This window comes from Halyomorpha halys, unplaced genomic scaffold, assembly GCF_000696795.3.
Source record: "Halyomorpha halys isolate HHAL.00 unplaced genomic scaffold, Hhal_1.1 Scaffold387.1, whole genome shotgun sequence".
Lineage (NCBI taxonomy): Eukaryota > Metazoa > Arthropoda > Insecta > Hemiptera > Pentatomidae > Halyomorpha > Halyomorpha halys.
This window is the reverse complement of record NW_027108721.1, coordinates 82,677-100,084: the sequence shown is the minus strand read 5'-3', so window position 1 is coordinate 100,084 and position 17,408 is coordinate 82,677. Positions and strand designations below refer to the sequence as shown.

Sequence of the window (17,408 nt, the reverse complement as noted above, 5' to 3'; positions counted from 1 at the left end):
TTTGTATATTGTTATTTAATTTTTATATTATTTTTACATTTGTTTATTTTTTTAAGATTGTATATATTGTATGAATGAAAACATAGAACTTTAAAATACTTATTACCCTTAATTGTTGTATTTTGGATTATCATTCGCAAATAAAAAAAGTAAAAAAATAGAGCAAAAAATAAAATAAATAAAGATAATGTAAATTAATTTGAGCAGAGAGGCTGTATTTTTTTTAAAAATTTATTCTGACTTATTAAACACAATATTTCATTTATTCTCTGTTCTTTGGTAATAAATCATAGTTAAGTATAAGTCCCATTTACTTAAATATTGCCCAAGGTAAAGTTATAGTCCAAGGCACAAGTCATGGGCCAAGGTACAATAGAGTACAATTAGTGTAATTGTACCTTGCGTCATTTATTATTTATTAAAAAAAAATAATAACCAAAATATCTTCAAACCATGACTAATATTTTGAACATGTAAAAATTGTTGATATTTCAGAAGCTATTTAGGATTGAAAAAACTGACTCAAGGTATACTGATCTCTATTTTTAGATTTCATGATTAGTACGCCAAATAGGTTTTCTTTTTGTTTCTCTTTCTTTTTTTCTAGCTCATAGAATGAATGTTGATGACGAGATTATTAATCTTGGATGGTCCCTAGCAATTCTAGATGTAAATGAATTCTCTGGAGACAGGGAAGCAAGCGACACAGTGAGAGGGGTGGACTAGTGACCTTGAGTTGGGGTAGGTTATCCGCCCCCGGCTGGGGATCGATGAGCCTTGGACCACTCCTTCATTAGCTGGAAGTGTGTTGACATTAGGCTCTGACCCTGGGGCGTGGCTCCTGGCCACTCCCACCCTCTGGGGACGTCTTCTGAGGGAGGGGCACTTCTGGGAGCACTGTCTTGGATGGCCGCGTTGCACTAGGTGCAGAAGCGGTTTTTTGGTGAGAACGTAGGTCGTTGGAAACTATCGAGAAACCCAAAATGTCTAACATTTAAATAATAATACCAGAAAAGATTATACACTCTAGTTGGAACCAACCATCCTAGTTGGATTTTTTTTTACCACTAGAAAGATAGACAATTTTCGATTTAAAATAAACTTTTTGTAGACTTCAAAAATCGTGAAGTAAAAATATTTTGCATCTCAAAAAAAAAAGAAGGAAGGTATTGCTGGAGTGCAGAAATTGTGAAGTTTTGATATATTCAATACTTTAGGTTTGTTCTTTAAAACTTTAGGTAAGGAATAACAACTTTCTCGGTTAAAATTATCCTATTCCAAGCATATTTGATTACTTAAAGTATTTGAATTCAATATACTCTGTAGTTAAATATTTTTTTTATCAAAATAAAGTTTGTAAACAAGATACTGATATACACCACTTTCGCTTTCAACTGCTGATATACTTTAAACGAACGGGGATTTTATAATTAGATTTGTTTAAGCCATACCTGAACCAACAGCTGTTTTATCTTTTTTTTTTTTTTACTAAGTTTACTATTTTTTATTATCAATACTTAAAGTAACAATTTGTTTTTAAAATGGCATTCTGTTAGGAAAAAAGATAAAATATGATATCATTTTTGAATAAATTCAAAAAAGTAGAGTGACGAAAAATACCAAAAGTGACAAGATAATTAGAGCATAAAAAATAGTTTATCGTTTGAAAATAAATTACATTTTACATTGGAGAAAACTTCTGACAATAATATAGTGAGAGAGGTATAGGTTAGAATTGAAAAGTTGCTCGCGTAAAGACTCGTATGAGGACTCCATGCTCAAGATTGATCTAAGGGGATGTTAATGATTAAAAAAAATGCTAGTTAAGTAGTAGACGACGAGACCCCGCCCAGGAGGTGGGTGGTCCTTGGCACGCCTAAAAGAGGTGGGTAGCGACCCCCGCCCCACGTTTTCCTGGCTATTGTAGTTCAACTGCCAATAGCCTTCTGGTGGGCGGTTAGTCACTACCAAGCTACGCCCAAAATAGTCCCACCCTGTCTCTCATCTCCACTTGTGTTTATTAACACCCCTACTGCTTTTCGATTTAGTTTACATTTTTCATTATTAAGATTATATTGCATCCCTGTATTGAGGTCACCTAGAATATGAAAGTGAACATTGTAAACAGTGAAAATATACTATCGATCCAGCGTAGGGATATTCCTATTTGAGACTTGTGCTCAAGCCCAGCCTTAATAGCGGTTGTTAACTGTCAATCTCCTTCCACATATTATCGCTATAAGATGAAATGACCTCAAAGCAACTCAAAGAAGAGATCGCTGAGGAACAAGAGGTAAGTTGAGGTTAGAGGGAGGAGCTTGTGTCTGTGTGAGTGTGTGTGCGCGAATTGAAGTGAAATCCATATTTGGGAGGGGTCTATTGGTGACGGGTTCCGCCTCTTTTTCCAGGAGCGGAAAGGACTGCCCTCCCCATTAGCTTTGCTAGCGGCTACGTGCAGCAAAATAGGGGAAGAACAAAGAATTTCGGAGGAGAGTGACAGCAGCGAGGGCAACGTGGCTAATCAGGCCGAGAGGGACCCACTGGCCCTCAGTCCACAGCCACAGCAACCTCAAGTAAGTAACAATTTTATCAACAATATTTATCCCATCTATCAAGGGCAACTGTCTTCATCTTGTATTTGTGCTTAATGGCTTATATTTGTTTGTAACAAACATAACCTGTCATCTAATAATAAGTATGTTTTACTTCCCTTATTATAAACAATTCTTTATTCACTTATTATTATTTTTCTTAAATCAACAAGTGTTGTTTAAGGTTAGTTGATTTGCTGTTCACACATTTTTCCTTACTGTTTACACATTTTCTCAGGTGATCACACTCCAGCAATTCCAAAATCTTTTAACTTTACAACAAGTTAATGGAAATGAGCAGAAATATGTGCAACAAGCCGCAGCTGCATCCCCCACTGTTTCGGTCCAGGGAGTTCCTGGACAGTTTATTCAGGTGACTATAGATTATGTTATGTTTCTTGTCAGATTATCAGTGAGCTACCTATAGTGAATATTTACATTCGGCATGATAATTTCTTTGTATTACAAACATTTGATTCATTGACAAAGAATTAAGGATATATTAACAATGTAACAATGATTAAAAACATCAATAGCATTGTACTTTGTTGTAACATTAAGTTTATTGTTTTATTATATTATTAGCTTTTAGTACTTTGGGACCTATGGCAAATGGTTAACTTTTCATAGCTTTTAAACATTTAAAACTTGTGAAATTAAAAAAGGTCAAAAACATATTTTATATCTTTTAGACTTTGTTATTGTTTACTGATGGTTTATCTAACAATATAATTTCAAATAATTAAAATACTCATTGTATAAGATTTATTGGTTTTACAGGTATTCCAAATTAAAACTGATATCCATACTCTTAAATCAAAATATATGTGTTAGTGTTACTCAAAATTATTTGTTAATTTTCTTTTAAGGTTGTCAATGTGATTTCAAAGTACTATACTAGCCTCTTATCCATTTTTCTTTCTAGTCCGGTGGTGGAGGTGGAGGAGTCACTTATTCAGTCCTCCAGGGCTCTCAGGCAGGAGGTATGCAAGCGATCACCGTTGATGGACAGGAAGCTGTGTTTATTCCATCAAGTACTGGACTTGTTTCACCCCTTCGGGTTCTACCTGCTGGTGTGTTACCTACAGGAGCCCCTTTGACACCTACTACCATATTTCCTGGTAAGTAAATCTTGTTTTAGATTTACCAATTTTTTGATGGCAGCTTTATTTAGCTCCTCGTGATTATTAAATAAATTTATTTAATTATCCAATTCGTTACACAATAAATATTATACTCATTATTAATCTCTGTTTTTGCAATACTTTTTGACACCTTTCGGTGTGTACAGAAATTTACATACATACTGTCACCATTGAGGTCAGGAATTGTTATCTAATATCCAGAGTCAACTTTACCACTAAGTCATTACTGCTTAGTATAAAAAAATAATTAATTTTTATATTTTGACTTAAAATTAACTCTTTGATGTGTAGATGGATTCTAGTATTTTTTATTTATTATTATTATTTTCTGTTATTATTCTAGTAATTTTAAAATCAAAATTTTTTAAAGTTCAGAGCTATTAGTTGATAGGTCAGTGGTTTATTATTTTCGAACTGAAGTTGGTTTTCTTTGCTGATTCAGTTTTAAAAATTTTGTCTTATTTGGTCCAGTGTAACATGGTTTAATAACTATTATTATTTGAATTTTGACAGTCTGTGCAATATTTTGGTAAATTCTATTAATTTATCTATAGGAAGATGGTCAGGGATGCGGTCAAAGGAGAAATAAAAATAGTTTACAACTATTTATTTTCCGATGTTTCGCCCCACTTTGTTGGGCTTCATCAGGGCTAAAAAGATACAAAGTGATACAATGATAAGAGTAAAAATACAAAGATAAGATACAATGATAAGAGTAAAAATACAAAGATAAGATACAATGATAAGAGTAAAAATACAAAGATAAGATACAATGATAAGAATAAAAATAAGTAACAATGGCAAGAGTAAAATTTTTTATAAAAATACGTAAAATATACAGTTAAAAAATACAGGAGATGTACATAAAACAAAAACAATACGGGGGAGGAAAAAAAAATATAGAGATTAAGTAAACGTCATGAAAAAATAATAATTATACATAAATAAGTAATAATAAAGGTATAAAATGATAATAAATGAGCAAAGAATTATCATTTTATATCTTACTATTACTTATTTATGTATAATTATTATTTTTTCATGACGTTTATTTAATCTCTATATATTTTTTTTTTTTCCTTTCCTGTAATGTTTTTGTTTTATGTACATCTCCTGTATTTTTTAACTGTATATTTTACGTATTTTTATAAAAAATTTTACTCTTGCCATTATTACTTATTTTTATTTTTATCATTGTATTTTTACTCTTATCATTGTATCATTTTGTATCTTTTTAGCCCTGATGAAGCCCTACAATGTGGGGTGAAACGTCGGAAAATAAATAGTTGTAAACTACTTTTGTTTCTCATTTGACCGCAACCCTGACCATCTTCCTATATATCAATTTTTACGGTCAACTATATATACATATATATTTATTTTATCAACTTTATCTTTACTATTTTTGTATGTAGATTAACATTTTTCTTTTTAATTTTAAATTTCCTATTAATATTTCAAAAAAGTTTTAGTTGTAATGTCAGTTAATCCACTAATTTTAATTAAGGAACTATATTTTAACATATTATTTTCGTTCATTCCATTGTCCTGTTCTGCATTTATATTTCCATTATTTACCTGTATCTACAGATTCAAAATCTGTTATTAGTTTATTGCTATTATATTTATTGATTTGTTCAGGTAATGTATTATTGTTAGTGATTGTTTTATTTGTTGTGCTCTCATTAAATGTAGTATATTTAGCTTTGTTCCATAATTTGTTATTGATCAATTTCCTCTAGGATACTTTTTTGTTATTTATTATATTTTCACTTGATGGATGCTTGATATTATTTGAAATCACCTTTACTGCCAAGCATTCATTACTTTTAAACAGATTGCATACTTTTTCCCTTGGTCTGTTTTTTGTTAAATAATATTTTTTCTACTCGCCACCAGCATTTACTCTTAAATTAATAATCATTTGAATATAGATAAAAATAAGTTATAGTAATTTAAACTTTTTTTCTTTTCAAAATATTGGAATATGTGCAGTTATACTTAAGTATATAAAAATAAACTAGACTAAATAATAAAACTAATTTAGCTCCATCTGAGTGGACTAATTTGGCGAGGTTTCCAAACAGCTGCGAATCAAACTTACTCTATCATAAAAATGTACTTTCTAGTTGTAACTTCATGGCTAAATTTATTTTAGATACTGAATAAAAGTTCAGGCATTGCTGGACTTCATGTATGATATTTTTAACTTTACTGTTCTTCTTGATTAAAAGTTTTTAAAAAAATTACAAATTCAATTAAAGAGTTATAAGCACATAATTAATTCTAAATATAAACATTTATTTTACTTATTATTTGTATTCTAAATTTCAGTATTTGTTTATAGGCCAAAATGTCTCAGTACGCCCTAACACTCAGGTTTTGCAAGTACAGCAAAGTATTCCTGTTCAGGTTCCTATATCCACTTCAAATGGCCAAACTGTTTATCAGACTGTCCATTTTCCTTTGCAGTCTTTTACCAGTTTACCGAATATTTTGCAAACAACTGTGATACCGCAAATTTCCCAAGTAAGTATGTTAATAGTATTTGGCTTACTTTTGTAACATTCCAAATTGTTTACGATCTATTGTTTCTAAAACCACGAAATTAATTCTATATTAATGTTTGGTTTAATTGATGTATAATGAACCTATTATTCCACCTCTGGAAAAATATGTAATAATTTATTATTTACAAATTATAAACTTTAACAAATTAACACACATATATTGTGATATGAAGTTTGCTGTAATACTAGGTATCGCCCCTCCCCTTATTGTTCACTCCATTTCATTCCTTATTCATTTATTTAATTTAGGAAAAATATTTGGTTATTGGTTTTAATTTTACTGTTATTTCATAATTTAGTCACTGAGTCATTTATTAAACCTTACTAGCCCAGAATCAATAAGCCATTGTCCATTTCTGTTTGAGATAGCACGGATGGTTTCTAATTACGTATTTACATATCTTTCTAAATAAATTTTTCCAGTCAATTGTCCTTATAGGATTGTGGTCTTTGAAACTAGTGATTTCCATGTAGGAATGTTTTAGAATATATTTGTGTTTTTATTAGATTGCAAAGTTTATATCATCAGATACTATTTTGGTATGAAATTTCTTTAACAGTTGTTGGAAATATACTTTCCACCCCACCTTTGTGTTCACATCTCCCAACATTATTTCCATACAGTGTTGTGGTACTTTGCACCTTTGACAAATATTTTCTGCTGGAATATTATACATGGTGGAGAACTAATGAATCAATTACTGCTGGTGTACACACAGAGCTGGGCTATACTGCTGGAACTACTTCTGGTACCATCTTTGGTTGGTAGCAAGGAAACTGTTTTTGAGACAGTTTGACCTTAAAACATTTCGTGTTTTTTTTTTTTGTTTTTTTTTTTAAAGAGAATTAATGGCATCTGACCACTTGATAGGGTATTGCTTTGGTTCTTAGAAGCTAAGGGGGCTTACATGCTTAGAGGTAGTTGTCAACTGTCAGACCACTGTCAACTTTATTTTTTAGCCAATTATTCATTCTGTTCTCAACTTTTGAAAATATATAGGTGTTCTCCTGTGTGTTAAAATTTTTCTATTAAATCAAATTTATTTAGCTTATAATCTATTTAACAATGTGAATTATATATAATTTGGTATAGTAAATTATTAAATTCAATTAGATTAAAGTAAAGAAACAAATGATTATAACATTAAAAATAAAAATAAATATTTAATAATAAATAAATAAATACATAAATGAATTGTATCAATTTGTTTCGCTACTCCAAAAAAAGGGAGCCACTTTTATTTTTCCATGGCCCCTACCCGGGCCATTACTGGCATAGTGGATGGTTATCCAACTAATTTCTGTAACCTATTCTCACCAGAGTAGGAAGGTCAAGATTTATTTTTTGCGGCCACCATGAATTAAAATTCAGCTTGCCTAGTCAGGATTGAAACCGTTGCCGCTTCTCTCTTGTGGTTGATAAGTTTGAACCTTAATTAAAACCCTTTGCTATCATATCCTCAGAAAGTAAGCTTAGTGATGCTTGATGAGAATTCTGCCTCTTGGTTCTGTCTTCTTAAGGTCACCATCTCAGCAACACAACTTTCTATACCTCCCTTCCAAAGTCAAAGAGTTTATAAAACAAGAAATTATTTTTATCTACAGAACAAGGCCAGTATTTTTCTTCTCCCAGTAAAACAAATGTTAAAAGTCTAATAACATATTGTATTCATTTTAGAATGCCCATACCTTGCTCAAACTGATTTACTTCTTATTAATAACATCTGTCAGACTGATGTATTTACTGAAATTGTTTACTTTTCTAAGAAAAAAATGGGTCAAGTTCTCCTATAACAAAGTTTAGGTCACACACCTAACTCTATTTAATTATCACTGATTCTGCATAATGAACATTGATAATTTTTAAACAACATACAATAAAACTAATCCTGATTGCAATTCCTCTGTAAAACACAGTGAGTTTCATTCTGAAATAAAATATAACAAGAAGGTAGATGATTTTAATTAAATGTATAATCTCTAAAAAGTTTTAGGTTAACAAAAAATAGGTCATTAAATTGTTATTATTTTCTAATTCTCAATAAACATTATCCACAAAATTTATCAAGTAATTTTAATTTTTAAATCCTGGTTTTGGCTTATTTATTATATTGAGATGTTTTGTGTTATTAAAAATATTTATTTATTTTAGAAGAAAATTTTTAAATTTTAATATATTGTTTGGTTATTTATAATTATATTTTAAGTCAAACTCTATAAAATTGTTACTTATCGTATTTGTCTAATATTTCATTTTAAGAAATATTATTTAGTCTTTTTTTATTATTTTTTTTTTAATATTGAGTGCAACAATAGATCTATTCTTAGGAATAAAAATACTTTATTTGTTATAAATTAGTCTTATAGCATGAGGTTAGTTGTTATTGTTTGAATAAATTATCTCTACTTTATGAAAGAATATTGTTAAACAGATGGGGACTACTCAGGTAGCTCAAGTTGTAACGCCATCTGGACAAGTACAGCAAGTTCAGGTGGTTACTCCTGTGAGCCAACAAGGTACCCTCGTTGTACAGCAGCCTACTGCTAACAGCAGTGCCTCTACTACCACGACTACTACTACTGATAGCATTTTAGTTCCTCATCAGCAGTTTCTTTTAGGTATATTGTTTTTGGTATTATTATCAATTATATTTAATTATGAAGTTTATATATTTATAAATATATGAATTGTAATTATGTTATATAGCAACACCATGTCATGGATTAGCCTGGGATGTTATGAGGCCTCTTCTTATGATGTTTGTGTTATTTTTTTTAAATAGTGTCTCATAACCCGGTGATGTTTGTGTTATTTTTTTCAAATGGTGTCTTATTACCCAATCTAGCTGTATTTGTTAATTGTAGAAATCTAAATATTTTTATAAGTTTATAGTTATTTTGTTTTTAGTTAATTTGGAGATAATAATTATTTTAATTACATTGGTTTTATGAAAAAAATATTTTAACACATTATTTTTTTAAAATATATATATTGTTTAATCACTAAAGCCTTTTTTAATCATTTGAATATTTTCAGGTGGCAATCAGCAACAAGTAACTGTGATACCTGTTTCAAGCCTTGCAAATCTTACCAATGGCATCACTGTAAGAAATGATAATATAGTTATAGCTTATTTTATGTAGAGTCCTTTTCAATCTAATTTAATTTTTTGGCAACTAGACTTCCTTCATATATTTTATTTGTTGAACTTAAAAATCAAGAATGTTACAGTTTCAGGCTATCATCTTCATCTTCAAAACAAAACAGTTTATTTGTATTTTTTCATTTCAAGATTTTTACTATTCGAAAAAATTTTTTTAAATGAACATCTAAAAAAGTAATAATTAATTTACCATCAAATTACTTACATATTTGTTAAAGCCACCTCAAATCGACTATGTCTTTTTGTTGGAAGGCTTTAAAAAGAACAAACAACTAGCTAGTTAGAATATAAACATTTATTTGGTCAACTTAAACATAAAACAAACAAAAGATGATTAAAACAATAAATACAAGTAAAAAAAAGTCCTATTAGATAAAATAAAATTAGATAAATAAATTAAGAAAACAAAAGAGACAAATTTACAAAACAACAATATAAATGTATAAAATAAATACTGGTCAACGAAAGGTTAATCCACTCTTTGCTTGTCGAGATGTGTAGGTCGCAGCTCTGTAGCTAAATACACCGCTGTAATGGTCCAAGGTTGGTGTAATGGCTCATCGATAGTTGAAATGTGCCAAAAGCCTAGATTGCCACCCTGGCACTTATTAAGGGCAGACAGGGTCTAGTTATTTTAATGAATTTGTGAGCCGATTAATTAACAACTCATATTGCACTTTAAGGCCAGAAACGCAAAAAAGATCTGGTTCCGAACTTTAATATCAACTAAAACACTCAAAAATGTTCAATAAATAACATCAAATGAACCTAGACTGAGCTGGTTATAAACTATCATGACCACTAATTAAAACTCATCTAAAAACAAAGTTGGTCGGTCCGTTTTTAGGCGACATCTTAGCATCGATTATCAACCCTTAGCAACTGTCTCTATTACTTAATTACAACAGCACAAATAAAATACACATTTTTATTCTTAAATAACTAAATTCCAGTCAAAATAATATAAATAAAATAAATATAATTTAATTATACACTAATACCACTTCATTACTATTTACAATAAAACACAAATTAATTATAAAACTTGGTGTTAACAATATTTTTGTTCTATTGGTTTATCTGATAAAATATGTGTAAAATTCTTGTTGCTTGTTATTCTTATTGCTAGAAAATTTAATATGTTTTGTTTAAATTAAATGTTACATACTAAAATGAAATTTCTTTTTTCAGTTACCTAATACAAACACAGTTCCTCCGTCAGTTCAGCAACCTCTAATTCAAACGATTCCTCAGGGAACTATTCAAATAATATGTAAGTTTCTAGTTTATTATTGTTATAATAGGAGTGGTGTAGTGAGTAAATCATTGTATTTTATCCCCTAGTCCTAGGTGCAATTCTGTTTGGGGCAGACATTTATTACTTATCAGCCACAGACAGATCCTCCTGGGGCCCGCCATGCTTCTATAAAGTGGGTACTCTTAATTTTAGGGAAAAGCTTAATGATTGAGCTTGAACCTGAGCAAATCACCTATAGGCTCCCATTGACAGGGGATCAGTTCTAATCCTCGATACCTCCTCATTTACTTCAGGTAGATGTGTTAGCAGTGGCCCCGACCATGGCCTTGATACTCCTGCGGGTGTTAGTATCAATAACTTATATCATAGGATGGATGTTCATTTGTCATAAACTTCATTTTCATTTTCTTTTTGTAGCCAGATATAATAGCTTTTTCTTTCTCTTGTGTAGAAAAAAGTTAGAAGTAATTACAATCATTGTAAACATTTTTTTTAATTTGTTTATTTATTTACTTTTTTATTTATTTTATTTTTTTCAAAATTTCTATAGGTCTTTTTCTTTTTGTTCTGATGAAAAGTGATGCTGTGTAATGCCCACAATAAAACAATTACTTTATTTACTCCATATTTTTTTTTGATAAATAGTGGTTTAAGAATTGTATAATTTTGGAGACTCCTTTATTAGAAAGTTTACAATGCTATTTTATATACCAGAATTTTTATTTTATATAAAATTTAGAATGAATAGAATGTTTAAAAATTATATCCATATATATCATATTTCAAATGTAGATAGTTCAATTATAGAAATTACAGATCTAATATGGTTTGATAATCTTACATATTAATTTCTATTGGTAGCTAGTGGGAGCCCCGGAGGACAGGATAGCAGTAGCGGAGAAAGGTGGCAGGTTGTGGGTGTTGCACAACCATCTTCCTCTCCTCCTTTGGAAGATGAAGCACAGTTAGTGGATGAGAAGCCTCGAATGAGGAGGGTTGCTTGTTCATGTCCTAACTGCATCGAGGGTTTACAAGCTGGGTGAGTGCTTCTTTTTCCTTATCACATTTCCTCGTTCAATTTATGATTGTTTTTTTCAGTTTCATTTAATAATTTAATATGGGTGTTCAGAGTGAGTGTTTAGGCGACAGTAAGCCTGAATGATAAAAATTGGAACATTTTATTGATTAAAACATTTTATTTTCTTATGAAGATGGAATTATTTTTACTAGTTGTGGATATTGATCTTGGTTTAAATTTTCATCACCACTTTTTTTTTTTTTTTTTTTTCATTTAAACTGCAGTTTGTTATTTCATATTGGGATTCATTTTACAACTTTTTCCCTCTTACTCACTTCATATCTAAAAATGCCATGTACAATTATTTCTGCTGAAGTTATTGTAATGATGTTAATTAAACAATTATGTGACAACAAGAACTGTAGAATCCCTTTAACAGTAAGGATTGGTTCTTTTTTTTTTTTTTTTTAGGATTTCACTTTATTAATTTACATTACAAGATCTAAAATTAATAATTAATGTTTCACTTATTTTGTTAAAGGTTTAGTGTACAACCGGTTTTTGTTTTTTGATATCCAGTTTATATATTGTATAAAACTTTTAGCTGTTGAACGAATAGGCTTTTTAAATATGCACTGCCTCTGTCCCTTTAAACACAGTCAACTAAAACATCTAAATGAATTTACATCTTGTACATGTGCTGCTCACAATCACGCACTGGCTAGTTAACTCAATGCAAACTCAGAGGGTCTGTAATCAATCAAAATTCACTTTTGTCTTCATACTCGATTTAACTAGTCGAATGTTAAATAAAAAAGCAACTGTGAAGAATCAACTAAATTGCTGTTTGTGAAACTCATCTCAGTTTATCACCATTAACCATTACAAATGAAGTATGAAATAAAAAACATGTTTGAAACACACCATGTTTATCTTAAAACAACAAATCAAATATACTTAAAAATAAAAATTGTAAAATTGATTGTTAAACCTTGAAATATATGTAGTTATGTACTAAAGGCACTTTATGAGAGCTCCTGAACCCACAGGGTTGACTCACAGCTATAGTAACAGAATAAATAGTCTGTTCATGTTTATCTAAAAAATCAATTTCACATTGTTTACTCATAATTTTGTAGGAATTATGTGTAATGTTTGGCTTGAGAGCTACTTGTCAGGCTTTTGTTAAAATGGCTCCTGTTTATTTTAAGGGAAATTATGATGCATTTATTTACTTTTAATAATTTGAACTAACTTATATGTTTGTTAAGATTTGTTATTTTTTTGTTAGTATTCCCGAATACCAGTTCCTAATATACACCAAAAACTTTCATCAAGAAATCAGCTATGGTTCCAGGTTTCTTGATTGTTTTCAATATTTTTGATCTGAAAAGTTAATTTTTTTTTTCACTGGTGATCCTTTTGTTCAAACCAGTATTATAATATTATCAATTGCTGCTAGGGATTAAAAAAAAAACATTCATTACGATTTTCTGTTTACTAACACAGTGATCTGGTTTATTTACTCTGGAAAATGTAAAAGTGGTTGACTGTGAACTGTCCCAAGCTTTAATAATTATAAATATCTTTAATAAATTTACATACTTTAGCTTGTTATAAGGGCTGTCCAGAAAGTAACAGATGTTTTGAAATAAACAATTCACAAATTGAAAAACTCAAAGTTTATTATATACATTTGAAAGGTAAACTCTCTTAAGCTATTTTTCTCCATAATCACTATTCAAATTGAGACATTTATCATACCGTACCACAAGTTGTAGTTTTTCAATACCCTCTCTATAGAAAATCCTGCCTTTTGTGAAGTGTGGTCTGTGATTCGATTTTTGTTGGCTCGAAACAACCGGGCAATTAAAATTTATCAATTTAAGTGCATCAGTCCCAAAACATAGTAGCCATGACCTTTCTTGCTGACAGCATTTGCGAACACTTTTGTGGTTTCTTGGGAGAATGTGTGTGCGCCCATTCCATCGACTGCTGTTTTGTTTTGTTTCACAGTTGACATGGTTCACCCAAGTCTCGTCCCTGGTTACGATACTATACAGAACTGCATTACCATTTGTGCTGTATTCTTGGAGAAAGATCAGTGCAGCAGCCAGTCTCTGTTTCTTATGATCTTCCATTAGGATTTTAGGAACCCACCGAGCTCAAAATTTGTTGTAACCAAACTTTTCCACCACAATTTGAATAGCTAAACTCCATGAAATTTGGGGAAAATGTTCCGACAGTTCTGTAATCGTGAAACGACGGTTTTCAGGTTTTGTCATTGATTTGCATTGCCAGGTCATCAGCCACAAGGCTAGGCCTACCACTGGGGTCCTCTTAAAAACTGGTATGGCCATTTTTAAAATCAATACATTAACCCTGCCCATAAATATCACAAAGCTGACAATAAATTTCAATTGGCCTGTTGTTTCGAGCCAACAAAAACCGAATCACAGACCGCACTTCACAAGGGGTGGGATTTTCTACAGAGAGGGAACTTGTGCCACGATATGATAAAGTCTCAATTTGAATGGCGATTATGTAGAAAAATAGCTTAAGTGTGTAGTGTACCTTTCAAATGTATATAATAAACTTTGAGTTTTTCAATTTGTGAATTGTTTATTTCAAAGCATCTGTTACCTTTTGGACAGCCCTTGAACTTTAGTTGAATCACAAAGCTGAATGAAATAGAAAAAGCAGTTTTCAAAGTTCACAACTGGATAGTTAACCTGCTTCTTCTACTCACTAATTTGAAATATATCAAACAGCATTCCATTTCTGCAAACTTCATATTGGTTATCAAGTGAGGCTAGTATATTTCAGATAAGAAACTGGTATTCTGGAGTATTATTATTTATGAATTATAACTATTGATGAAACTAACCAAATTAGCATTGTCATTTGTTATTTAGTATTGTTATTTTACATTCATAAACAATACTTATCACATAACTGTGGATAATCGCTTGTTTATTTATGCATGCATATTAATAATACTATTCACTTCTATTGAACTTGTTTTTTGAAGTCTTAATTTTGATTATAGAAATAGTTTTTGAATTTTGATTATTATTAAGAAAGTTTAAAAATATTAATAATAATAATGAATTGGTTGAAAAGACATAATACTTCATCCTCATATCCCCATATGTCCTCACAGCTGCTCCCGATCACGAGCTGAAGATCCAGTTACTAGTCTTGAGCAGTCGAGGTCTCTTGGAAAAACTTGGTATTTAAATATATTTATTATAAAACCTTTTTTCCTGTAGACATACCTCATATTTATAGTTAGTGTGTAGATGCTTTTGCTTAGTACATTTTCTTTTCTTGTATTTATTTATTAATTATTGTTTCGTTTAAATTTATTTTGTTAGTGATTAAAGTTCATTTAATAAAAATCTAAATGTTAGTTTATATAAATAAACTTTATATGTCTTTATTTTTAATTGAATTTTTATTTAAGCAATAATACGATATATCATTATGTTTTAATTATAAAATCATTATTTAAACTCAATTTGTGTCTAAAACCTATAGCTATACTGTGTATTGTGTATATATTTTATTTTCATAAATGACAATTTGTTTGAGTCCAAAAGATATATCACTCATTAAATACAATCTAACCCCTTAATACATATATTTTTTAAAATAACAAATCTTTAATAGCAGTTTGGCCATTTTATTTATTTTTTTAGGGCTTCTGACTTTTTTAAAGTTAAATTATAACATTATTATTGCTAAACAAACTTTTTTCACTGAGTCTAACATCTTTATTTTAAATGTTTGTGGATTGTGTTATTACAATTTGCTGATCTGTAAGTCACTTTGGTGATAATGGATAGAGCTCTGAGAGATATGGTACTTTTGTGTGTACTACTTGGTGTACTTTTATGCTTCTCTATTTTCAACTTGAATAGTGGAGTATAATGGAGAGGGCAAGATTCCAGGAAAAGCGAAGTTAAAAAGGCAGGGCTTAGTAAGCATTGTGAAAGGCGTAGAAACCAATCACCCTTCTGCTGTCTTCTGCATCTGTTTTCATTATATTACTTGTTTTATTTCATTTGTTGGGTTATCATAACTTTTTATTAAAGCACAAATTTCTGTTTACTAATCTCTGGATGAAACTAGGTCATAACTGCCTAATAGATAGGACGGACAGCCTTTTTACTTAAAATAAATTTAATTTATTTCTGGACTGGCTTCCAGTATGTAACTTCTCTGCATGCAGTGTAATTCCATTTGTGTGTTGTATTTTGAGTAAAACAGTGTTACAGCAAATTTTTATTGATTAAAAAATTAACCGATGTGTAAAATAAAATCAGCAGCTTGCAAATTTTAGTGAAAAGTTTATATATATACTACTGCTTTGCTTTCGTAGTAACAAGTTTTTTAAATTTTGTATTGTTGCACGAATTGTGTCATAGAAAGGTGCTGTTTTTCAATTTCAGGTGCTTTTTAAACATTGTTATGATTTCCTCTTGTGAAATTGTGACATGTCGTGTACGACCCAACCCACTCAAAATAAAAAAGTGAGATAATTAAGGCATGGAGGGTAGGAGTGGTGGAGGGTTTTATGCTGTTTTTAAATATTGCTAGATTTATCTTGACTCATCAACCACCACTTTATCTGCTGGGATATCCCTTCCCAATAGCCCTACTTGTTAAAAAGTAATTCCAATTTATTGGACTGTCTTTGTAATAACTCCAATACAAAAAAAAAAAAAAAAAATAGTTTTTAAATTGATCCTAAATCAAAGCTAAGCTGCAATACGATAATAGATGCATGGGTACATTAGTTTACCTCTTAGTGTCTGGTTAGATCAGTTTTTATTGTGGATCTGTTATTTTTTTTTTTGTTATCTTATTGTATTTCATTTCCTGTTATTTCTTAATTTTTATATTTTATTTACCTATAGGTCAGGTATGAGGAAAAAACAGCACGTATGTCATGTTCCTGGTTGTAACAAAGTCTATGGAAAGACATCACATCTCAGAGCACATTTGCGGTGGCATACTGGAGAAAGGCCCTTTATATGTTCTTGGGAGTTTTGTGGAAAATGTTTCACTAGATCAGATGAGTTGCAGGTATTTTTTCATGTGATTTCAAATTATTTTATTGGTTTTATATGCCCAACGAAGCCCTTTATTTGGGTTTGTAGCTTTGTTAACTGACTTAAGAGTTATAGTTTTAACATTAAAACAGATAGATTTGAAGAATGAAATTTGATAGTCAGGGCTTATTAGGTTATTGAAAAAAAATATATATATTTAGTTTTCTTACCTCTTAGATTATGGAACTAGATTTTAATTAAAACTGTCAGTCTGTCAAATTTCAAAAATGAACTTACAGCTACATTTTCATTCTAATGGTTTTTCATTTTTAAAACTATTTAATTTCTTTTTAACTTTGACTTTTAGTTTTGAATCAAAAAAAAAAAAAAAAAGCAAAGAATCATACCATTTAAGTTTTGTCAAAGTTATTAATGAACTTCGAGAAGTTTGTCGGGGGGTGCGGTCAGCAAAGAACAACATAAATAAACAAAACCATATTTATTTATTTTATCCCGACGTTTCGACCTGAGTTTCAGGTCTTCATCAGGGCTATAGAACAAAAGAGATAACAACAACATTTAGAGTAACATACAATTAAAAAGGA

At 30.2% G+C, this 17,408-nt stretch overlaps 1 protein-coding gene across 3 annotated transcripts in view; it reads left to right on the top strand.

Annotated features, from left to right (window-relative positions):
• Nucleotides 1-1,548: 1,548 nt before the first annotated feature.
• The window catches only part of LOC106682061 (transcription factor Sp3), a 26,683-nt gene continuing 10,823 nt past the window's right edge, over nucleotides 1,549-17,408 (top strand). For 2 of the 3 annotated variants that reach the window (XM_067047006.1, XM_067047007.1), the window contains exons 1-11: nucleotides 1,549-2,293; nucleotides 2,409-2,573; nucleotides 2,830-2,964; nucleotides 3,517-3,712; nucleotides 6,084-6,265; nucleotides 8,739-8,925; nucleotides 9,344-9,411; nucleotides 10,662-10,743; nucleotides 11,590-11,767; nucleotides 14,910-14,978; nucleotides 16,669-16,837. In XM_067047006.1, the coding sequence (XP_066903107.1) occupies nucleotides 2,249-2,293; nucleotides 2,409-2,573; nucleotides 2,830-2,964; nucleotides 3,517-3,712; nucleotides 6,084-6,265; nucleotides 8,739-8,925; nucleotides 9,344-9,411; nucleotides 10,662-10,743; nucleotides 11,590-11,767; nucleotides 14,910-14,978; nucleotides 16,669-16,837 (1,476 nt within the window). In that variant the 5' untranslated portion in view covers nucleotides 1,549-2,248. The remainder of the gene's footprint in view (nucleotides 2,294-2,408; nucleotides 2,574-2,829; nucleotides 2,965-3,516; nucleotides 3,713-6,083; nucleotides 6,266-8,738; nucleotides 8,926-9,343; nucleotides 9,412-10,661; nucleotides 10,744-11,589; nucleotides 11,768-14,909; nucleotides 14,979-16,668; nucleotides 16,838-17,408) is intronic. The other variant, XM_067047008.1, reaches the window with a different exon arrangement.